Source organism: Solanum verrucosum, unplaced genomic scaffold (assembly GCF_900185275.1).
Source record: "Solanum verrucosum unplaced genomic scaffold, falcon-dt-bn FXZP01000273.1, whole genome shotgun sequence".
NCBI lineage: Eukaryota > Viridiplantae > Streptophyta > Magnoliopsida > Solanales > Solanaceae > Solanum > Solanum verrucosum.
Window position 1 is genome coordinate 360,416 of NW_026020163.1, and position 24,762 is coordinate 385,177.

Genomic DNA, 24,762 nt, shown 5'->3' on the forward strand with positions numbered 1-24,762 from the left:
CATTTTCATAGTCTCTTTTGGGCATTTAGGGGGTAATTTACAAGAATTAGACGATTTTCTCAGTTTTTGTGTGTGTTTGCCTATAAATATTTTGGTGATATGGCTTCCGAACGATTTCTCTGTGGAACCTTTATGGAACCCTCTGTGGGGAGGTAGGGGAGCAGTATGTACAGTCTCATTATTTTTGGAGTCCATTTTGGATATTTAGGGACTAATTTAAAGGAATTAGGCGATTTTCTCTGTTTTTTGTGTGTAACGCCCATGAATATTTTGGTGATTTCGTTATTTTAGCAGCAACAACTACAGACGCAAGAAGCGCTTCTTTTATGAAAAATTTAAAAACATCGAACTAAACTATGACTTATAAATACGTAGATAAGATGTTAGTGGACCAACTAATTTTTATTTTTTTAAAAAAACAGTAAAGAAAAACTAATAGCAATGAGACATTAAAGTACGTTATGTGAGGTCCCTATCAATGTTACAATCCAAAAATTAAATAACAGAATTAGGAGTAATATCTATTTCTTGTGAAGAAGATCTTTATATGGTTCATATATATTTTTGACGTTTCAAAAAAAGCTGAACATATCACTTTTGTTTTTAACGACAATGTTAACTTTTAAAATAAAAAATATCTTTTAGAGAATAAATTACAAACCACAACATGTTTCACCTGAACCTAATGGAAAAATAAATACATCTTTCATTTTCATCTATATGAGGTTCAAATTCCTGCGGAGATAGAAATATTAGGTGATTCTTTCGATATGTCTAAATTTTAGTGGATAGAGTTAGCTAATACTTGTATCGATAAGATGTAGCAGTATGTTTTTAGAATGTTTTCATTGTGTATTGCCAGTATATTGTATATATTTATATTGGTCGAGTCAAAATTCTAATAGAATGGCTAGGAATTAAAGAGACAAATCTCATTATAAAATGTGCCAAAAATCAATAATGCAAAGATTTTTCTACTTTTGGAATTTATCCCCACCAAATCTATTTTGCTTTACACTAATAGCAACAGATAATGGAGTTTACACTGTAGCCACATTATAATGGGCTTTATTAATCTAATTATGGGATGCCCTTAAGAAATTACACTTGCAGATATAGCTCACAAAATTCTTTAGACCATAGTCTAATATTTTCTCATAAAATTCTCATGCATGCTTAAAAAGAATCTTTAGACCGTAATCTAAAAAGTTCATATGTTGCAAGAGAAGTAAAAATGCATAATACGTTAGATAGACATCTTACAGATCTCAACTGGCACTGGCAACTGAATACTCCAATTTTGCAGATGCATGTCTATACGCCTCAACTCATCTTCACTGTGTCAATTGAACACTCCAACTTATAAGAATCAAGTGTCCATGAGACACAATGGGACAAGTTGTGTTTAGATGTGCATTCTCAAATTTGTAGTGTTTAGTGCCATTTGAGACCAAGTTAAGGTGTCTATATTTGTATTATGTCAAATAAAAAGAAGTTATTTACTAAGCAACCGCACCAAAAAAGGATCAACCCGCGAAAATTTCTGGTATATTTGTCAGAGATGTTCCCTAGGGAACAATCATATCAAATGACAAAGAAAAAAAGAAAAGGAGAGGAGAATGTACACAGACCTTACCCCAGCCTCATGGAAGGCAAGAAGGAAAAATACACTTGTGCAAAGTACAGAACAAGAGTGTAGTGTCAAAACAGGAGCTCAATTCTTCAACTAGTGATACAAATTTAGATATTACAGTTCAGCAACACCAAAAATGGAAGTAGCTGAGCATTTTATTTTCCCTATGATACATGAACTACTTTCTGAAATTTGCATTGAAATAGGATGAACATTACATTTATTAATAAGAGCTTAGCCAAGAACAACATCTCGAAAATACTGAAGAATCATTCGATTAAGCTACAAATGTATGCAGATAGAACCATATGAGAACTCAGGTTAAAAATGTAAGAATGACCTCAGTAGCTACTTACTATTGATGACAATCTTCGAATTTGAACTGCAAATCCTAGACTATGTATACTTCCTCATTGAACTGCTTCTTCCAAGAATAAGAAAGATAAAACAACGATATACCTGCACAAAACCTTAGTCGAAAATTCTCTCCCCTGTTGATAGTACTAGAAATACAAAAGAGCTGAAAATGCAGAGCAGCCCTGGAATGAAGAATACTGACGTCCAGCTTTCTGGACTGGTAAGATCCAACTGGGCCTCTTTAGCAGCTTCAAGTAGTCGACCAGTGAGATCAACTCCAACAATGCCAGCTAGTGTACCAGCTGTATTTGAAACTCCCATAATAATTCCAGCATACCTTGGAGCAATATCCATGTGATTGACTGCAAAACCGGCTCTTCCTAATGCTAAGAAACCAAGGGCCACGGAGGAACAGAACAGAGCCCCGCCAGGTGTTCTAAAGTAAGGAAGAGCCATCAATGCAAGAGAAGCTACGATGAAACCCACTGTGTTTAAAAGTTTTCTGGTTTTAGTTATAGACAAGATTCTCCTAGTGACAAAGTGATCTGCGATTACTCCGCCAATATTTGAGAATAGAAACATGTTTAAGTAGGGCATCATCTTGGAAGAGCCCATTTCTTGAAGGCTGATCTGGAGACCCAATTCAAAGTATGTCGGAAGCCAGTTCATGAGCACGTAAAGTGCATAATGAAAGGTGAAATTATTCACAACAATTGCCCAAACTGGTAAGCTCGTGACAATTCGTTTCCATGGGATTGTTGGAGTTTTGGTGGGATGTACTCCATTCTCTGCTTTCAACTTTGAACTCCCTCTGAGCGGCAGCAGGGTTTCCCCAAAGCCAGACGCAGTTGCTTTTGGATGCTCAGAACGAGGTGGATCAGCCGCATAACTGAACCAGAGTAGAGACCACATTGCACCTAAAGCTGCTTCAGCAAGAAATACAGACTGCGGACCCCTATACTTCACCAGACTAGGAAGCATAAGCATTCCCATGGCTGCACCCAAGTACATTCCGGAAGTTGTAAAGGAAACAGATCTTGATCTTTCATGCGGCGGTACCCACTGTGCAAGGACAGTGTGGATGGACGGAAAAATGAAACCTTGGGCCACACCAACGAGCAAACGGGCTATTACCAGGACAATTGTTCGGTTTGGGTCAAGTGGTACAAAAGCACATGTCAAAGACCATAAGAGAAAAGAAAGGAGGAGGACACGCCGTCCACCAATCTTTTGAGCTGCCCAACCACCAGGTACTTGTGAGCATGCATATCCATAGTAAAAGGTCGACAAAATCACACCTTTGCTGCTCTGATTTACTCCTGCAGCATCAGCAGCAGTAGTATACGCAATAGAGAAGCCCACCCGCTCTATGTAGCAGACAGAAGTGCAGATGAACATCAAAAATACAATTAAATAGCGCCTTGGAAATCGACTGCTGCCCATTATATGCTAGTTTGTAAATGCAAGCCATACACTAGATGACTTGAATTTCTGTTGAGTAATCCACTAAACAGTGATGTTTAGCAGGCTTGAAACTAATTGACAGAAAGAAAGAGTCAGATCAAAACATCTCATTTTAGTAAAAATTTAACCATATAGATATCAAACATTTGTAGTAAATCACGCAAAAGCAACTCAAAGATATTCCAAACAGGGTAATACTGGAAACAAGGGAGAAAAGCACGGAAGGTAGGGAAAATGCAACTGAAAACAAATGGTATAACTCAGATGTTGCATTTCAACTCAACAATATCACATCAAAGAAACAACTTTTACTGCAAAATTTAGACTTTCAAATCCAAGAATCTAAGACAACATTGTTCAGATGTATGTTGCTCGGACTCTTCAAAAATGTTGTTGCACACGTAACAGATCCTCCAAAAATGCACTACTTTTGGAGGATCCGAAATGCACCTATTAACATTTTTGATGAATGAGCAACATAGTTTCAGATATTACAAACAGTTGCAAGGGTTCTGAATGACGCAAATTATTTTAAGAAGTAGCCTTTATCTGAAGTTTCAGAGGTTTACGAATTCCTCAAATAACTAATGGACAGAAGCAGATTTGATCACTTTATAGAAGGATGTCAGAGAATTGGCTGTCGCAAGAATATAACTACCACAGAAAGTCACACCTGCTAATCTAAAATTCATTTAACTATATCCTTAGCATTGCTAGAGATTGCTTTAACATATCGCCAACCATAAGTTTCTCCAAGTTTTTGATTTTCCTACTCAAAACTTCAAACCCTTCTTTTTATTTTTAAAGCAAGTAAAGACTTTTCATATGGTTTCAGCACCGAGAATTGTTCTACTGTTAAAACATTACAATGAAGCTCATATTTGCAGCGAGTAAATAAAATCTACCAATTTTCCTTCATTATACATCTCCACCAAATTACAACATGTAGTGGAATTACTTAACTATTAAAACTTCAAAATCCGGATAGAAGTAGTTTTGCCCTTCAAAACACCTCAAATTCCTTTCCCTCGTATAGTCCAAAATACACAGCTAGGAATAGTCCAAAATACACAACAAGAATCTTACCCCCATTCCCATTTCCAGCATCTCACTCTGGAGCTTGCATCTAACTCAACTCCAAAATTTAGCTCATGAGTTAAGGATGCAAACAACATATTCCTTCAACTAATGTGGAACGCTCTAACAAGAATCTAATTCCCATTTCCAACATCTCGCTCTGGAGCTTGCATCTTACTCAACTCCAAAATTCAGCTCACGCGTTAAGGATTGCAAACACCATGTTCCTTCAACTAATGTGACACACTCTAACAAGAATCTTACCCCCATTCCCATTTCCAGCATCTCGCTCTGGAGCTTGCATCTATAGTCAACTCCAAAATTCAACTCACGAGATAAGGATTGCAAACACCATAGTCCTACCCCCATTCCCATTTCCAGCATCTCACTCTGGAGCTTACATCTAACTCAATTCCAAAATTCAGCTCACGAGTTAAGGATTGCAAACACCATATTCCTTCAACTAATGTGGGACAACGCTCTAACAACAATCTAACCCCCACCCCACCCCCACCCTATTCCCATTTTCAGCATCATGTGAGAAGCAAGAAAATATGTTTTTGTTGTCAACTCTTATCAAAATATCAATCAATTCAGCTATATAAATCCAGTTTTAAAACAATAAATAGAAGTTACTAAACAAGAACAGAAAGTGAAACAATGACAAAGATCGCATCTTTACTACCAACCTCTCAATCGGTCAACGAAAAGTCCCCCAAAAACCTTAAAATCTATGAAAAAGAAACCCCATTTATCAAATTAAACAGAAATTCACAATACCCACAAGCTCAAAACACAAAAAGATTACTTCAAAAATGTATAAAACACCATCAAGCTTAAAATTTTACCACAAATCAGAAGAAACTTGACACTGGGTATTTGCAAGAACACGAACACTTCACTGAAGATCAAGAAATCACTGTCACCTCCATGGCCAAAATCTTAATTGTTAATTCAAACAGCATTGTGAAGAGAGGGGTTTTCTAGATAAAGAAGAGACTGGGGAAGGTCTGGTGGGGGGCTAAGTCTTAGGTTCCCAGAGTTTTTTTTTTAGGTACCCAGAGTTGACAAAGAGAGGTTTACGAGTGCAGGACTCTATTTTTTTATTTTTTACAAATAGGCAAAGGGGTTATGCCATTTAAATACGTGAAATTCATTATAATTTTATCATATGATAATAGTTTGATTTAATTATTTCTCGTTTTTTATTGAGCCAAAAATGTCCATTCATCTTACATATTTATGATTTGTTCGTTTATAACTAACATGATTTAAGTCTGTTCGGAGCAAAAATTACATATCTTTTTAATTGTATTACAATTTACAAGTAGCATCCCTTACTTGCACTCATCTTTATTGTCATATTGATAAACACTTTGCATTTTGACTATCTGCATTTGTCTATAAGCAATTTTCATCACGAATCAATCAATCAACTACGTTTCAATTTCAAACCAGTTTAATTTTGCTTAGCGATTTGCAGTCAGATACTCAATACTCTTTTGTTAGGATAAATTAAGGATTCTATAATACTCGAGATTAGTCAAATCTCATATCTCTAAATCAAGACATTAGACAAGTAAACAACAATTTTCATGATTGTAGGAAAATATTTGAATTTATTATTGTGATCTGCAACATTCTCTATGATTGAATGTTGAAATACACAGTATAAGATTCATCTCTAAAGCTAAGCAATGGTGACAAAATGAAGTTTCTCTTTGCCCCTTTCGCCACGAAACTGATAGGATGATACTCACTAATGCCATTTCCCAGTTTAAAACTTGATGCTTGTTTGAATCCAGCATCCGAGGACTTCGAGTTGCAGCTAAGCTTGACAGTTGAACTCGATTGGTAGTCCACATTGCTATAGATGAAACACCCTTTCTCTGCTTCAGACTCGAGAGAAACTGTATTGTCCTTCCCGTCCAATCCAGCTGTCAAACGGAATAAGGAACCACCATCATCTGAGGAGGCTGCAACCCCGAGACTTTGTTCTTGTCCTTGATGAGAAATGAACAATCCAGGGAGATCAAAGAGCTCTAACATGACTTGTTTTCCAATGATATCTTTTTGTTGTGAAGGCTTGACAGATGATTTGTCGAGTGAAATGAGTCTGAACGTACCGCTAACAGCAGCATCTGTTCCAGCTTCAGGGTACTTCTCCATTTGAATGGACTGATTAGAGTTTGTCAGAACGAATGTTGAGTTACCGGATTCTTGCATCAGAGATATCAAATCAGAATTATAGTCAGCTGGGACGGGAGTGATCAAGTCCGAAAGAGCAGTGGTTGATTTTGTTTCGATGTCCCAATCACCACTTGAATGACCAGCAAGAAGGTATGGACCATAAAGAATTGCCTGAACGGATGCATATTCAGGACGGTCATCTGAAGCATCACACAAGAATTTCTTTTAGCTATAACACAACTGTGAGATGTCTTCTCCACACGAAAAACTGATAAGAGTAGTAGAAACACACAAAAGAAGTACCTTGTATGGCCTCAGTTCTAAGAATCATGGGTAGCTCGAGAGTGATTTTGTCGCCTTGACCCCAAGTTTTGGTTATAGCCAGGAAATTACCTGCATCAACAAGTAGAAACGAAACGCCATAAAACTCTTTCTTTAAGGTTATCAATTATACAAAGACCATAACTAGGCAGAGAGAATGATTTGATGATAATAAAGAGGCATCAGATGAAAGAAAATGTCACACCTGGTGTTGGTAGAGACAAATCATTTCCATTCAAGGTTGCCTTTGCGCCACTTGAATGTGTCCAGCTCGGTATTCTCAAGTTCAACGTAGACGCTGCACCACTTGAATGCTGAAAGAAACATACAGAATATAATCTATTGATCGTTCAAAAGACGATACTCATGGTAAGTTGTCCTACATGCTATTTGATCAGCTAGATGAAAATGAAATTCGGCAATAATTTGAAGATAAACATGAGAGAATGAACACGTACCCCATTTGAAGATATTGTAATTGTCACTCGGAGGCGATTATCCCATGAAACAACAGGCTCGATTTTCTGACTCACCAAGACCTGTCCAGATTTCCAATCAAGAGAGCTAGGTATATACTGGATAATGTAGAGGCCTGGAGAATTCCCTTTCTCTTCGAAATATATAGAATCTCCCAACTTGGAGAACGATTCAATTCCTTTAAAGGACACAAAGGGAAACCAAATGTTAAAATCATTACAGGTTTTCATAGGTTACGAATCTTTAAGGTAAACTCGGAAGGTCAGAAAATCACCTGTCCCATAACAGCACCAAAAGGAATTGAACTGTGTTCCCCAATTGTGGTAGCTCCGAGCCTTGGATTTGCCACGACCAAGAGGAAGCATATATATCATAACTCCAGGATCTGTTCCCCTTTGGATGCCGAGTACACCATTTGTTAACGCTCGTTCATAGTAATCAGCATATGCCATTTCTTTGGTCCATCTGAATAGGTGTCGGGAAACCTATAGAGATATCAAACAAAAATACTTACATCACTTCGTTCTTCACCTATGAACAAATATAAACTGCAATAGTACTTTAGCTCCTTTCTCTATTTCTCATTTCACTGAGAAATGAACCTATGAAAGTTTTCATTTCTAAATAGACAAAATCTTATAACACACCTTCAGCATGTTATAGGTTGTACAGGATTCCTCATTCTCGGTTTGTAGTGTGCTTGCCAACCGCTTTGGATCGGACCTGAAAAGGATCAGAATGTCAAAGAGGAGCTAATTTTGTGCATATAAGAAGTATACTTAATCAAACATGAAACAAAACTGATGCATCAATTAAGTTAAATTTCTTGGATTGGCTCTTACCAAAACTCACCGACTGATGTCCCACCAGTTGCATAGCTGTGGGAAGAATTGACGATATCCATAAAGTACATCCCGATTTCCTGTCAAACAAAGTTCAATAACTTAAGAAGATCGAACCTCCTGTCCAACAACTTGAAAAGCAAATCAATTTACCTTGTATAGGGGATCCCCAGTAATTTCATAGCGCATTTGAGATCCAACAACAACTGGGATGTGTGTATTGGCATGAAAACCTGATATATCATCAGCCTGTTGTAATAAAAGATATTAGGAAATGGGAAAGAAATGGATCGTCTCCTCTAGACGAAACAATTAAGTACTCTTTCTTTGATATGTTGATTATTATAACACATCCAGTTGAGTTTTACAGAATGGTAATTAGGATAACCACTAAAAGCAACATTTTTATGTGAGCCAGTGAATTAGAATTCGCGGAGAAGTGCGATTTACACCTTTAAAGCTAAGAGTCCTAGAAAGCATGGTTTGTCAAAAAGATGAGCCAGCAGTAAATGCTTTGAATTGCCCTGCAAAACCAATAAAAGGGAAGTGTTAAGTCAGGATAATTGAGTTGTATACATATATTCGCTTTGTAAGATTCTCTGTCGCAAAGAAAATCGGACATAAACGAAAATATGTAATCTTTATCATTGGTCCGATAGGCATTACATTTGACACACAAGTGCAGAATCCAACAACAACAACGTATCCAGTGTATCCCATAAAATGGGATTCGGGGAGGGTAGATGTACGCAGACCTTACCCCCTACCGCAGAGGTAGAGAGGCTATTTCCGATAGACTCCCAAATCAAGGAAAAACAGTCCAAAGCAGTTCGGAAAAAGAAGTAACGGGACACAAGGAGCAGAATACAAAAAATGCAAATGTAAAGAAGAACAAATATACAGATTCCTGCCCTAAATTCACATACATTTGTATCTAATTCAAGTTTAATTGAGAATTCCAAACAAGAAATCAGTTCACGTGTGCTCATATGTGACGTCGACATCAACTGGAACAGAAATTATACAACAGAAACTAGAAAGATTAAAAATTGTAAGGCAGTTCATTTGACATAATATACATACCGTTATACTGTATAACTTATAAAGAACATCATTCATGCCACCAGTTTCTTCATTCAAGGATAGCCAGTGTCGTTCAATGGTATACTTTGTTATCACATTTTGCACTCGATTATAGAAGTACTCGGCCATCCATGTAGTCATTTTCAAAGCTTGATCATTACCAGCTACCATATACTGGTCCAAGAGACCAGCCAATATCTGTAAAATCCAACGAAATAAGCCCGCTTATTCAAGAACAAAAACAGATGGAGATACAAGATTTTTTAACAAGTTAGTTTACTTCACCTTGTGAATTGTGTAGTATGGTGCCCATACTGGTTTTATAGCTTCAAAGCGGTCAAAAAGCTCAGATGGAAAAGCGGATAGATATCCCGAGCCCATTGTCTCCTGACAGGTAGAAAGTGCAGAAACAACAGCAGACATTTTCTGTTTGAGGCTGTCGTTGTGTGTGCTAGCCCACATATATGCTGAGGCACTAAGGTAATGACCTTTTCAAGTTACAGTTAACGTCAGTAAATAAATAAATCATACACGAATACGAGCACGTATAATTGAATGAAGTACAAACGCCAAAAACTCATCTTAAATGGTCGGAAAGTAAACATACTGAGAGGCAACAAGTAAAGGGAAACCAATTAAACATGCTACTGTATTCTGGTCATTAGTTCAGTATTAGAAATTGATACAACAACAACTACGCCTCAGGCCCAAACAAGTTGGGCTTGGCTATATGAATTTCCACTTCTTCGTTAAAGCTCATTTCCAACATTCTACATGGCAAGTTTAAGACCACAAGATTTAAAGGACTAAACACATCTTTAAATCCACAAGATTCAAAAGTCTCCTTTAATTTCTTAAACTCCGTGCCCAGGCAACTAAGACACTTAAATTGGGACCGAGGGAGTAAAAGATTCTAGCAAGCCATTTTATAGAATCACATTTTCAGGACATCAACAGAAACTAGTCGCAATACATTGTTCTTAAATGAGTACAAAGGAGGAATGCAGGGGAAGCAATTTAACAAATCTTTGGTAAATATTGATTTGAGCCATATTTTCGATTTCAAGTTGCTCAATAAAACTGTAGTTTTTCAGGCAAAACAAAAGTCATACATGGCAATGAATTCTACAAGAACAACAACTAATGAGTACATCACAAGTGACCATACGTGAAATTAACCCTGAACAAGATTTACTCAAAAAATACAGAAAGGTGTAAAAAAACAGGACTAACCTACAAAATGACCGCGAAGCTCGACACCCGGAGCCTCCCAGCCTCCATATGGATCACCAGGAGTCTCCAAACCAGCAGTTTTCCTAAAACTCCATACCAAACTATCAACATCCAACATCAACAAATACTCCAAATTAGTCTGTTGAGCTATTCCATGCATTGAATTTGGTTCTAATCTCACATCATGAAGTGAAACTTCATTCAACAAACCATCAATCCCTTTAACACCACCAGAATTCTTAATCTTTCTATACATCATCACCCAATCAAATTCCTCTTCCTCCCTCAACATCTTCCTAGGATGCAAATTACTCCAAGCTGAATCATCGGTAGGAGTCAAATGATAATGAGAAAACATCTCTTCTCTCCAAGATTCATTCTTTGAAGATAACAACTCATATCTTAGACTATGTGATGATAATTGAGTAGGAACGTTAGTACACTCCTTACTCAAAACACCCCCACATAACATAACAAAAAACACCACACCCCACACTTTCAAGAACACTAAAGATTTCATCTTTATCAAAAAAATGAACCCCCAATGAATCAAAAAAGTTGTAAACTCTAAAGAAAAGCTCAAATTTCAATAAAAAATGTACCTTTAATGAACAAAAGACTTCATTTTGATTAAAACAATGAACCCCACAAGCTCATTCAAACCTCAAAATTCATAAAGATTGTACCTTTAAAGAACATTAGAACAAAAAAAAATCAATCTTTATTTTTTTTCTAGAATATTAAGAGAGCAAAACCAAACCCCACCAATTTATAGCAATCAATGAATAAAGAATGTTGACAATTGAACCAACTAAATACCAGAGTCCCGTGAAAGGCAAGAATTGGTTTTTATTGTATAACAAAATATAATCCGCAAACTATAGATATTTTTTTGTCACTAGTGAAAGCAAAAAAATATATAGGAGCATAAAAAAACAAGAAAATTAAAACCCCATTACAGAAATGAGCAAAATAAAACAATAAGACACATTAAAATCAAAATTATTATACTCCAAAACTGAACTTTCACAAATAAAATGCTCTTGGAGCTTAAACAATAAGACAAAAAAGGAATGGAGTTTAAGCTAAGACAAAAAAAGATAAGATATTGATGGGTAAAATTATCAACATATATATAGATATATACATATATAATATACAAAATCAAAGGGTCAGTAAAATATAGATATTGACAGAAGAGAATCATGGATGAGTTGTTGGAGTTAATTTAGGTAGTGGTGCCAAGATTTTCTAACAAATTTAAACATCAAATAATGTCTTAATTTGACTGAATACTAAATTTGAGGCAAATAAAGAAAAGAGTTATTAATATTGTAACTTAATTTTTGACTGAATACGAAATTTGAACCAAATACAGAAAATAATTATTGATGATGTAACGTAATTTTTGACTCAATACAAAATTTGGGGCAAATAAAGAAAATAGTTATTAATATTATGATCTTACATTAAAGTGGTTATATCTTCTTAAATTTGCTAGATAGTCCCTCTGGACTGTTTTAATCATATCTTTATTTATTATTTTTTACTATTTAAAATGTTAATTTCTTTTAAATAAATATTTTCTCTTTAATTCATGTTCAATAAATAAAAAGAAAGCTAAAATGATGTCTTTCCTTCGTACTTCATATGCATCGATCGAAAATTTCAAAGTATATTTTTTCACGGATAAAAAAGGATTGTTCAATCGAATATTGTTCTTTATATTTTTTTTATCGGTTAAAAAAGAGACAGTCTATTATTTTTGGCTTTTTTAAAAAGTAATCAATAAGAGGAAAAAAATAGGAGATTAAAAATGAGTCTGGTTATAAAATCTATCATTCATCACAATATTTATACTCAATATCTTCATTTTGCTTATATCGTCTATATATACATATCTAGCAAGAAAAAAAGATGAATCTAAGTCACTTAAAGCAAGGTATAATTATCTGGTGGTGGGAGTGCTTCACCCTTAACCAGAGGTCTCGGGTTCGAGCCCTGGGTAAGGAGAAAATTTTGTTGGGAGCGCCATCCCCGAATGGGCCCTGTAAAGCGCGATCCGAATTTAGTCGAAGCTCTAATGTGGGCTCCGAACATCGGGTGGGAAACTAAAAAAAATAAAAAATATTATTTTTGATCTAACATTAGACTCCATGATTCAACTAAATCAAATATTTTTATACGAAATACAAGTACTAGCTAAAATTCTAATAAATATTAAAGTTTGAGCTTATAATTGTAATATTATTTTATATTAAAAATATAATGATTGAACACATTAAAATAACAACAATTAATATTGAATAAGCTTGCAATTGAATAGGTATATATGCTATTCGATAAACTTACACTCGAATAAGCATGCATTTGAATAAACTTATAATTGAAGAAGCATGTAATTAAATATCTTGCACAATCAGGCAACTTACCCCACAACTTTCATTTTTCTAGAATTTTTTTTTTTTTTTTTTTTTTTTTTACCGTGGTTTCCGGGCGTCGCTTTGCGAACCCGACTAGCTGTACCCACCGGGTCCCGCTGTTTCAAGGCGGGTCCATCACGGTTAGTTCCACGGGGCCCTGGAGACGCGGCCGGTTTGTAATGCCTCCAGTGGCCCTGCTGGGGCTCGAACCGGCGACCTGAAGGACTTTGTCCCAGGCCTTTACCAGCTGAGCTACCCCTCAGGGTTCATTTTTCTAGAATAAGAAGTCAATTCAATGTATTCATATATTAGTTCCAAAAGTTGAATAGTATATCTATTATCTCTCTATATACTTTGCTCTGATATCTTTACTTTATATTATTTATTTATAATAATTATCATAATCATAATCATGATCAAGAAAGAAATTTTAATTACGGTGATCTTTGTGCACCAAGTAATAACTTTATCAGTAGTGTAAGAAAAAAGGATGTAGCAGATTTTTTTAATATTTTGAAGAAAAATAAATTACTTGATAGATTCATAATAGCTTAAATGTTTTTCATATATATATATATATTTGTTGGGGAGATGTGGGTGGGTGGGAATTTTTGGCATTATTTTCATTGTTTTATGTTATCTTGTGATTTGTGAATTGGACTAAAGTGATCACCCGTGAATTTCATATTCCTATTTCGAGGAAAACTGCCCAATATTGTAACAAAATCGAGACAAATCCGATTTTAAGTCAGGAAGTAAATGAGATTCCTTGCTTCTGAATTTTATTTACATGTTTTTTCTTAGTAAGTTAATAATGTAATAAACTAAGTAAGCCAAAAATCAGAGGATATATATATATATATATATATAAGATTGTAGAAGTAGAAAGATTAAATATAAAATATTAGATTGTAAAAAGTAGAAATTAAATATTAAATATAAAATATTAGAGTCAAGAAAGTGGAAAGACTAAATACAAAAGATTAGATCGTAGAAAGTGAAAAGACAAAATATAAAATAATAGATTGCAGAAAGTAGAAAAACTAAATATAAAACATTAGATTGTAGAAAATAGAAAAACAAAATATAAAATTAAGTCACGCTTTAAAAAAGTGAAATTAGTAATCAAAATACTAAGATCAATAATATTTTATGATAAATCAAAATATATTAATAGTGGAGGAAAATAGCTTCATGAATAAATAAAAGTATACAATGTGATAAAATGTCTTCCTAATCATATTGCGAATAATTTATTTAAATCAATACTTATAAAGAAGTATATTAGAGGTGTACTTTCAATTCATTTTTTAGTCCTTTTTTACCTTTCCTCTTTTTATAATTCCAAACTTTCTTGCTAGTTGTCATCAACTCTATGAATATTCCCCTTCAACCCACCCAACCTCACGTTCTTTTTTTCTCCTCTTTTTCCTAAATGAAAAATAATTTAAATTTACGTCGTGTAAAGTCTTATTTAATGGGAAGCACTTTTTGAATATAGTAAAATGATAAATTTACTATATTACTTTTTGAATATAAAAAATTAATATTTTGGAATATACATTAAAAATGATTATAATTGATTGCAAAAATAAATTAGGAATTAAATGATAAATTATCTTTTAATTTTTTAAAACTGACCATCTAATTTAATATAGTAGATAAATAATAGTGGACAAAGAGAGTATTAGGTATACTGTATACATGCCTAGGGCATAAAATAGTAAAATGATAGAAGAGTTAAATTCTTACATTACATTTAGGACGATATGTTGTTACTTTCTCCATCTTAAATTATTTATTGAAATTTTTAAAAATCGTTATTTTAATTTATTTTTCATTTTTGAAGTTTAAAACAAAATTATTATTTTTCTCATTTTACATTTTATTAGTAGTTATTGTTATTAAAAACGGCAAATAACGAAATTATAAGTGATAATATGATTGTATGAATATTAATTTTCTCTAAAACAAATAAGCAGCTTATATAAAAGACAAATAATATGAGGTGAATGTACTTAAAGATACTTCCTTCTTCGTTTTTTTTTTTTAATTTACACTCTGGAACTTTTGATGAAGCATCCAAGTTGATAGTCACACAAAAGTGACCAATCATTTTCTTGATTAAAATTGTACGATTTATAAACAATCAATTCATCTCCGTGCTCAAAGCCTCAAACTGTGACTAAATAAAATAAATTATCGTCAAACAGGTTTTGGTACTATATGGCCAAAATTTGAAATATTGAAGAAATTATTGCAATATATATTTGGCTAAACACATACTATTAAGTTTAAATTAATTGAAATATGTGCAACTTTGATTCCTTAGTTTGTGAATCTTTGCAAGTATAATTCAATCTGTTATATCAACTATATTTGTGGACGATATCGTTCGATAAAAAAATTGTTGGAAATTTATTATTTGATGTCAAAATCAATTGAATTGGAAGGTTGGGTCTGTTACATATACTTGTGGTTATAGACTCTTGATAAGTTAATTAATTCACATCAAGAGAGTGAATGCTATATATTCCAACCATATTAAATTTAGAATAATTTGCAATAAATTCAAAATTTAAACTAGACTTTATTTTTATATTCTTGTTATTGAACTCAATACACTTCTGTAATTAATTATAGGATCAGATTTTATAATTATTTGTCAAAATTTTAACTAAAACAACATATGAGTTCTTCAAACTTCTTGAGCGTCTTTGATGAACAAAGTTATTCGGTGATTATGTTAATGGCAGATAGTAGGCCTATAAAATATTCAAATTTGGTAGTAGAGAGATAAACTCAAGAATTTTATTAAATTGAAATTCAAAATATATATAAGAAAAAAAAAGTAAACACACAAAAAATCAATTGAGATAAATTTTTCGATGTTCCTTATACCACCAAAACTTCAGGCACTGATTGAATCATATGGACAAGTTGACCTGAACAGGTGCTATTATTACAAAAGAAAATGAGATTTTAATAATTTTTTAATCCATATTATATAGGTACGCACCTACCTATATATATCCTAAAAAAAATACCGAATTCAATTGAATCGACATTATACATTAGAGATGTACCTTTGAATGATGTCTCTATTATTGATGTCATAATCAGTTGAGTTGGAAAGTTGGGTCCATTACATGTACTTGTTGCTTTTATGGTTTATAATTCATCACATCACGGGACCATATATATATATATATATATATATATATATAATATGCTTTTATCACCAAAAATAATAGACAGATTAAAAGGTATATATATATATATATAGTACTATTTTAAGATTATTTTTCTTGTGGGTTTTTGCTTCTCTCTATTGGTCATAGGATAAAGTTTAGGAATTGTTAGTTAATGCATTCAAATGTTAGTTATATGGCATTTAATTCCCACGTCATATATATAATTTTAATTTAAAGTATCATATAGTATAATTTTATATATTGGCTTGTGAGTGTGTAGATGTTATAGCATTAAATTCAGTTACTTTGATAATAAATATTGATTTTATTCTTTTTGACTCCTGATGATGTCATCAATTAATAGTTGTGTTGATACAAGATTTTTATTAATCATCCTATTTAATTGAAAACACATAAACTCTCAATGAAAAGAACTTGGTGTATTCAATTGAAACAATTCTCTAGAAACTTTCAAAATACTGTTTAAATGACAAAACAATTGCAAATGAAAAAAAAATTAACAATGAATAAAGAACTGCAAATTTAGATGTCATGCCTTCAACTATGAGAACCAATTTGGTTATATATGTTGAGTTGGGGAATGACTTCATTGAAATATGTTGAGCATGAAAGATGAAAATTTAATAATATGGAGGTGGCAGTGATGGAGAAGGTCACGGTTTCTTGAAGTAGTCATTTTTGGCAAAGACGACACCTTGTATGCTGGTTTAGGCACTAAGGATACCTCTGGAACAATTGGCACCTTCTTGTAGTTATCTTCGGGAACTGATGACTTTTTGTAGTAGTCATTAATTCTTAGGTAAAGAAGACACCTTGTTTTCCTGTTTAGGTACTAAGGGTACCTCTGGAACAGATGACACCATGTTGTAATTATCTTCTGGAACTGATGGTTTCTTAAAGTAATCATTTTTTGGCAAAGATGACACCTTGTATTCTGGTTTAGGCTCAGAGGGTGCCTCTGGAGCAAATGATACATTCTTGTAGTTATCATCTGGAATTGATGGTTTCTTGTAGTAGTCATTCTTTGGTACATAAGGCACCTTGCATTCCTCTTTAGGCACTGAGGGAACCTTTGGAAAATATGACACCTTTTTGTAGTTATTTTGTGGAATTGATGGCTTCTTGTCATAATCGTTCTTAGGCAAAGATGGAAACTCGTATTCCTGTTTAGGCATTTAGGGCACCTTGTATTCCTGTTCAGGAATTGAGGGTACTTTCTTGTAGTTATGTTCTGAAACTATTGGCTTCTTGTAGTAATCATTCTTCGGTAAAGATGGCACCTCATCTTCCTTTTCCGGTGTGCTTGATACTTTATTGTATGTTGACTCTGATGATTCATAAGAATAAGGTGAATATGCCATAGTGCATGTGGCAATCAAGAAAAATGCCAAAGCACAAGCAAATTGAGGCCATTGCTTCTTCATTTGGCTTCCCATTTAGAAGATTTGTATTTTAAGGCTAGATGGTTATATTATTTTTTTCTTGTGTTTTAAATATGAGGAACTAGGTGTTTATATAGCTTAACTAAGATGTTGACTTCTTGTTTGGATTCTCTCAAATAAGATTTTTCCATTTTTTTTGGTTAATTCTATTCCACTAAGGTGTTGAGATAATGGGAAGCCATGAACAATTAGTACAAATTTTCTCTATTTAATAATTTAAATCCAAACTTTTATGACTTCCAAGAATGTTGTTCTTGTTTTATTTTTTATTGGTACAATGAAAATTTGATTAAATAAAATTTTGAAAGTTGACGTGTGTCGGCCTAACAAATATTGTCCATTAGTTTTATGTAGTTTAGATGCTTTGAGCACGACTTATAATTCACATCATGGGACCATTAACCATACAATATTATTTTGTGTTTGATTAGGTTTTGATACAAATATGAAAAATTGGAAGTTATTGTTTCCAATGTCATAAATATTAAATTTTTTAATTTGGTTTAATAATTTTTGTTTATTCGGAATTTATTGATTCAGATTAATCTAAACTTGCCATCATGTATGATTCATTTTAAGGGGAAGAAGTTCTCTACGAGAGATTAATCTATTTCCCGGGATCAAACCTTACTTACATCAAGTTTTGAGTCAATCAATTTTTCTTAAAGACTATTTTTTATTTTTCCTCATAATATTTTAAAAGTCCCGATTTTAAAAAATATATATCATATAGTTTTTAAAAATTCTATTTTTGAGTAGTTGAAATATATAAAACCAAACTTGACCATTAAAATGCCAAATTGGTCGACTATTGTAGGAGAAATCAATTAAAATAATAATTTATTTATTAAAATAATAATTACCACTAATTAATTCACCTACACCGCCGCGAAACACATGTAAACCACCGCTAAATAACCATAAAATGCACCAATAATTGCCTCTAAAATTTTAATATCGCAAGGTGGTAATCCAATTAATCGCTAATGCACTTAAATTGCCACTAAATATTGCTTTATTATATGAAGGGGTGCAGAAATTAATTAAATCCATAGCATTTTATAGTAAGTAGTCTAACATTATATTTTGTCTCCCATATTAAAATGATTCAATATTTGGTTCACTTTATTTTCTTATCTCCCATAAATTGTATATTTCATTGTTTTGCTATTAATATAGTAAGTGAACAAATTCACAATTGCTGGAAGAATAGATGAAACTACATAAATTCTCAATAAAAAAAGAGCTTTGATATCATGCCTTTGAACTCATAATATTCAATTGAACAATTATGTGGAAACATACAAAATACAATAAAAGTTAATGAAATGACAAGACAATTGCAACCCAAGTTAAGGTCGGAAAAAGAAAAAAAATATATATAAAGATTACGAATGCGTTCAACTCATAATATGAGAACCATTTTGGTTATGTAGGTTCACCTGAAAGAGGGATTTCCTTGAAACATGTTGAACATGTGAAAGATGAAAATTTAATAATATGGAGGTGGTGGTGATGGGGAAGGAGTTGAAGATGATTCATGGTAGTAAGGAGGAGGTGGTGATGGAGAAGGTGATGGTTTCTTGAAGTAGTCATTTTTTTGGAAAAGAAGGCACCTTGTATTCTGATTTAGGCACTAAGGGTACCTCTGGAATAGATGGGACCTTCTTGTAGTTATCTTCTGGAGCTGGTTTTTTGTAATAGTCATTCTTTGGCAAAGAAGACACCTTGTATTCTTGTTTAGGTACTGAGGGTACCTCTGGAACAAATGACACCTTCTTGTAGTTATCTTTTGGAACTGATGGTTTCTTATAATAGTCATTTTTTGGCAAAGAAGGCACCTTGTATTCTGGTTTAGGTACTGAGGGTATCTCTGGAACAGATGACACCTTCTTGTAGTTATCTTCTGGAACTGATGGTTTCTTGTAATAGTCATTCTTTGGCAAAGAAGGCACCTTGTATTCTTGTTTAGGTACTGAGGGTACCTCTGGAACAGATGACACCCTCTTGTAGTTATCTTCTTGAACTGATGGTTTCTTGTAATAGTCATTCTTTGGAAAAGAAGGCACCTTGTATTCATGTTTAGGTGCTGAGGGTACCTCTAAAACAAATGACACCTTCTTGTAGTTATCTTTTGAAACTGATGGTTTCTTGTAATAGTCATCCTTTGGCAAAAATGACACCTTATATTCTGGTTTAGGTACTGAGGGTACCTCTGAAACATATGACACCTTCTTGTAGTTATCTTCTGGAACTGATGGTTTCTTGTAATAGCCATTCTTTGGCAAAGAAGGCACCGTGTATTCTTGTTTAGGTACAGAGGGTACCTCTGGAACAGATGACACCTTCTTGTAGTTATCTTCTTGAACTGATGGTTTCTTGTAATAGTCATCCTTTGGCAAAGAAGGCACCTTGTATTCATGTTTAGGTGTTGAGGGTACCTTTGGAACATATGACACCTTCTTGTAGTTATCTTCCGGACTTGATGGCTTCTTGTAGTAATCATTCTTTGGCAAAGATGACACCTTATATTCATGTTTAGGCACAGAGGGCACCTTGTATTCCTGTTCAGGAACTGAGGGTACTTTCTTGTAGTTATCTTTTGAAACTAATGGCTTCTTGTAGTAATCATTCTTTGGCACTGAGGGTACCTTGAATTCCTCACTTTTGGCTACTGTAGTTGGTACTTTATTGTATGTTGTATCCGTTGATTCATAAGAATAAGGTGAGTATGCCATAGTAGAAGTGGCAATCAAGAAAAATGTCAAAGCACAAGCAAATTGAGGCCACTGCTTCTTCATTTGGCTACCCATCCAGAATATTTGAATTCTAATTAAGGCTAGATAGTTGTTATGTTTTTGTTTTTCTTGTGTATTCTTGAATGGAGGAAATAGGAGTTTATATAGCTCAACTAAGATGGTGACTTGATGATTTGAATGCTACCAATTAGTCCAAACATATCAAAGATTTTCCCATTTTTTTGGTTAATGCTATTCCACTAAGGTCTTGAGATATATAATGGAAAGCCATGAACAATATCGACTTACCTATTTTTAAAAAATTAATTCCAATCTTTTATTGACTTCCAAGAATGTTGCTCTTGTTCCCTTTTGTTGGTACATTGGATATTTGATTAAATAATATATATGTTGTTGGCCTAATAATAAATATTTGTCCATTTGTTATATGTACTTTTGATTCTTTGAGCACGACTTAAACTTCTCATCATTATACATACTTTGCATCTCCAAGAATGATAATATATTGGAAGCTATTATTTCAAATATCCATTTATTTAATTTTATGTTTGGTTTACTATCTGGTATTTAGATAAACCATGGCTAAATTCATTTAAACTGTTAGTAAATTCACCTTAATCGCCGCTAATATTCACCTATTAACCGCCGTTAAATGCTTTTATATTTGAAGTAGAAATCTAAACCAAAGCTAAAAAAATTATTAATATGTTATCAGATCAAAATGATTTACAACTGACAATGCTGTAATAAATCAAATGAGCCCAAAAAAATTAAAAAGGAAGGGCATTTTTATGGAAATTTAACAAAATCTCTGATAAGAGCTAATTACATCTTTATCTCTACTCTTTTTCAAATTACAAAAATTTCTTAAATTTGGTGAAATCCGTATACATATCAAAATGTTCTGATACATCGCGTACCGGTTCGGATACATCCCTTAACATCTCGATACATAGCGTCTCGGTTTCGGATACATCACTCAATGTCTTGATATATCGCGTAGAGTGATGTATCCGATCGATATATCGTGTAGAGTGATGTATACGAGAATAGGAGAGAGTAGGAATTTTTGTAATGTTTTCAAATGATAGAAAATTTTAGAGAATATAGTAAAATAAGTTACGTATTTAGGTAATTTTTCCTATTTTTATACTGTATAATGTAACTCAATGACACTTACAAATATTGAATTTTCTTTCTTTATTTTGCTTGTTGTTTTGGTAACATGAAATGCCGGCCACTCTACTCTTGGTATTGGAATCACCAAATCCTCAGTGATGGCTGTTATTTTGCTATTAAGTTTATGAGAAATTAATTGACAATTGCTGCAAGAATTGGGAATCTATAGGTACAATCTTTCAATAAAATTAAAAAAACTTGTATTCAGTTGACATAAATCTCTGGATACATTCAAAATAGAATTTAAATGAAAAAACAATTGCAACTCGAAGTAGGAAAGAAAAGAAAAAGAAAACGAATAAAGAATTACAAATTTTGATAGGCATTGATATCATGCCTTCGAACTCATAATATGAGAACCCTATGGGTTATATATGTTGGGCTGGAGAAGGACTTCATTGAAACATATTGAACATGAGAGATGAAAATTTAGTAATATGGAGGTGGTGGTGATGGAGAAGGTGATGGTTTCTTGAAGTAGTCCATTTTTGGGAAAGACGGCATCTCGTATTTTGGTTTAGGCACTAAGGGTATCTCTGAAACAGTTGGCACCTTCTTGTAGTTATCTTCTGGAATTGATGGTTTTTTGTAGTCATTCTTTGGCAAAGAAGACATCTTGTATTCTTGTTTAGGTACTGAGGGTACCTTGTAGTCATTATCTGTTGAAACTGATGGCACCCTTTTATAGTTATCTTCTGGAACGAATGACTTCTTGTAGTAGTCATTCTTAGGCAAAGAAGACACTTTATATTCCTGTTTAGGCACTGAGGGTACCTCTGGAACAGATGGCACCTTCTTGTAGTTATCTTCTGGAACTGATGGCTTTTTGTAATAGTCATTCTTTGGCAAATAAGGCACTTTGTATTCGTGTTTAGGCACTGAGGGTACCTCTGGAACATATGACACCTTCCTATAGTTATCTTCTGGAATTGATGGCTTCTTGTAGTAGTCATTCTTTAGCAAAGAAGGCACCTTGTATTCCTGTTTAGGCACTAAGGGTACCTCTGAAACAGATGACACCTTCTTGTAGTTATTTTCTGGAACTGATGCTTTCTTGTAGTAGTCATTTTTTGGCAAAGACGACACTTTGTATTCTGGTTTAGCCACCAAGGGTACCTCTGGAACAGTTGGCACCTTCTTGTAGTTATCTTCTTGAACTGATGGTTTCTTGTAGTTATTCTTTGGTAAAGAAGGCATCTTGTATTCCTCTTTAGGCACTGAGGGTACCTCTGAAACAAATGACACCTTCTTGTAGTTATCTTCTGGAACTGATGTTTTCTTGTAGTGGTCAGTTTTTGGCAAAGACGACACCTTGTAGTCTGGTTTAGGCACTAAGGGTATCTTTGGAACAGTTGGTACCTTCTTGTAGTTATCTTCTTGAACTGATGGTTTCTTGTAGTTATTCTTTGGTAAAGAAGGCATCTTGTATTCCTCTTTAGGAACTGAGTGTACCTCTGAAACAAATGGCAGCTTCTTGTAGTTATCTTCTGGAACTGATGGTTTCTTGTAGTGGTCATTTTTTGGCAAAGACGGCACCTTGTATTCTGGTTTAGGCACTGAGGGTACCTCTGAAACAGTTGGCACCTTCTTGTAGTTATCTTCTTGAACTGATGGTTTCTTGTAGTCATTCTTTGGTAAAGAAGGCATCTTGTATTCCTCTTTAGGCATTGAGGGTTCCTTGTAGTCGTTATCCTTTGAAATTGATGGCACCTTCTTATTATAGTTATCTTCTGGAACTGATAACTTCTTGTAGAAGTCATTCTCTGGCAAAGAAGGCACCTTGTATTCCTCTTTAGGCACTGAGGGTAACTTGTAATCTTCACTTTTAGCTACTGTGGTTGGTATTTTATTGTATGTTGAATCATAAGAATAAGGTGAATATGCCATAGTGCATGTGGCAATCAAGAAAAATGCCAAAGCACAAGCAAATTGCTTCTCCATTTGACTTTCCATTGAGAAGATTTGTATTTTAAGGCTAGATGGTTATATTTTTCTTTTTCTTGTGTGTTTTAGAATGGAGGCATTAGGAGTTTATATAGCTTAAGGTGATTTGGATGCTCTCAAATTAATCCAAACAAATCAGAGATTTTCCAATTTTTTTGGTTAATGCTGTGCCACTAAAGTCATGGGAAGCCATGAACAATTTTTGTTGGTTCATTGAAAATTAAGTCCAATCGACTTCCAAGAATGTTGTTCTTCTTATTTATTATTATTATTTTGGTACGTTGAAAATTTGACTTGGATAGAATTTTTAAAGTTGAAATATATATGCTGTTGGCCTAATAAATATTATTCATTATGTTGAGTGAAAAGTTATATGTATTTGATTGATACTTTGAGCACGACTTAAAATTCACATCATGGGACCATACCTTATACATGCTGTACAACACCAAGAATGACAATATATTGGAAATTATTGTTTCTAATATAGATCATATAATTAATTATATGTTTAGTTTAACTATTTCGTATTTAGATAAATCATTGCTAAATTATTCCCCTAAATTGCTAGTAATTCACCTTAATCGTCGCTAAATTCATCAAAATACTTGTTGCACTCACCTAAATGACACCAAATTCCCATAAACTGTTGTCGTTAAATGCACATAAACAACCGCTAAATTCACGTATTAATAATTAGGGGTGTTCGTGATTCGATTTGGATCGGTTATTGTGTAAAATCAAAATCAAACTAACCTAGTCGGTTTTTTAAATATCTAAAATAAACCAAACGAAAAAAATAACCGTCAGTTTGGTTATTGACGGTTTGGTTCAGTTTTTCTGGTTTTTTCAGTTTGAATATAATAGATTTTTGAGGACATACGTATCTTGATAGACACAAACACCTAGTACATGAATAATCCACTGAAAAACTATTGTTGGTTCAATTTAGCAATTAAACAATACTCAAGTTATCATTACACGAACAAAATGATTCAATTAAGAGAAGGTGTAACTATCTTATGAAAGGTATGGTAGGTAAAGACTAAAGTAATGAATTTTGATGGACTTGGACTTATGATTGTAATAGATGGGCTAAAATTTTAAGTGTTGGACTTGAGAA

The 24,762-nt window shown here is 33.5% G+C and overlaps 3 protein-coding genes and 1 pseudogene across 4 annotated transcripts; all 4 read right to left on the minus strand.

Moving 5' to 3' along the window:
• Window positions 1-2,007: 2,007 nt before the first annotated feature.
• Window positions 2,008-5,563, minus strand: LOC125828496 (probable anion transporter 5). 2 transcript variants are annotated; one of them, XM_049507792.1, is made up of 2 exons: window positions 5,380-5,563; window positions 2,008-3,525 (listed from the first exon to the last, which is right to left on the minus strand). In XM_049507792.1, the coding sequence occupies exon 2, from the start codon at window positions 3,431-3,433 to the stop codon at window positions 2,105-2,107; it is 1,329 nt and encodes a 442-aa protein (XP_049363749.1). In that variant the 5' UTR covers window positions 3,434-3,525; window positions 5,380-5,563; the 3' UTR covers window positions 2,008-2,104. The 2 variants fall into 2 exon arrangements, with proteins under 2 accessions (XP_049363749.1, XP_049363750.1); XM_049507793.1 differs by having other exon boundaries at window positions 2,008-3,518; window positions 5,380-5,541.
• A 539-nt stretch (window positions 5,564-6,102) lies between these two features.
• LOC125828487 (uncharacterized) lies at window positions 6,103-11,536 on the minus strand. The gene is made up of 12 exons (XM_049507782.1): window positions 10,678-11,536; window positions 9,730-9,932; window positions 9,445-9,642; window positions 8,814-8,885; window positions 8,515-8,610; window positions 8,362-8,441; window positions 8,167-8,242; window positions 7,794-8,004; window positions 7,501-7,697; window positions 7,248-7,356; window positions 7,025-7,114; window positions 6,103-6,921 (listed from the first exon to the last, which is right to left on the minus strand). The coding sequence occupies exons 1-12, from the start codon at window positions 11,195-11,197 to the stop codon at window positions 6,176-6,178; spliced, it is 2,598 nt and encodes an 865-aa protein (XP_049363739.1). The 5' UTR covers window positions 11,198-11,536; the 3' UTR covers window positions 6,103-6,175.
• Window positions 11,537-16,935: 5,399 nt separating this feature from the next.
• Window positions 16,936-20,570, minus strand: LOC125828492 (protein PELPK1-like; annotated as a pseudogene).
• Window positions 20,571-22,124: 1,554 nt separating this feature from the next.
• On the minus strand, window positions 22,125-23,648 carry LOC125828497 (protein PELPK1-like). The gene is made up of 3 exons (XM_049507794.1): window positions 23,148-23,648; window positions 22,602-23,036; window positions 22,125-22,517 (listed from the first exon to the last, which is right to left on the minus strand). Exons 1-3 carry the CDS (start codon window positions 23,646-23,648, stop codon window positions 22,125-22,127), a joined length of 1,329 nt encoding a protein of 442 aa, XP_049363751.1.
• Window positions 23,649-24,762: the final 1,114 nt, after the last annotated feature.

Excerpts from the sequence above, each read along its gene's own strand:
- LOC125828496 (XM_049507792.1), bottom strand. The coding sequence starts at position 3,433 with ATGGGCAGCAGTCGATTTCCAAGGCGCTATTTAATTGTATTTTTGATG.
- LOC125828487 (XM_049507782.1), bottom strand. The coding sequence starts at position 11,197 with ATGAAATCTTTAGTGTTCTTGAAAGTGTGGGGTGTGGTGTTTTTTGTT. Across the intron at positions 8,886-9,444 it reads ATAAGTTATACAGTATAACG|GGCAATTCAAAGCATTTACT; the intron begins GTATGTATATTA and ends TTGGTTTTGCAG. Across the intron at positions 8,243-8,361 it reads ACATCAGTCGGTGAGTTTTG|GTCCGATCCAAAGCGGTTGG; the intron begins GTAAGAGCCAAT and ends GATCCTTTTCAG.
- LOC125828497 (XM_049507794.1), bottom strand. The coding sequence starts at position 23,648 with ATGGAAAGTCAAATGGAGAAGCAATTTGCTTGTGCTTTGGCATTTTTC. Across the intron at positions 23,037-23,147 it reads AGCTGCCATTTGTTTCAGAG|ATACCCTTAGTGCCTAAACC; the intron begins GTACACTCAGTT and ends ACTGTTCCAAAG. Across the intron at positions 22,518-22,601 it reads CAGAAGATAACTATAGGAAG|CCATCAGTTCCAGAAGATAA; the intron begins GTGTCATATGTT and ends TATTACAAAAAG.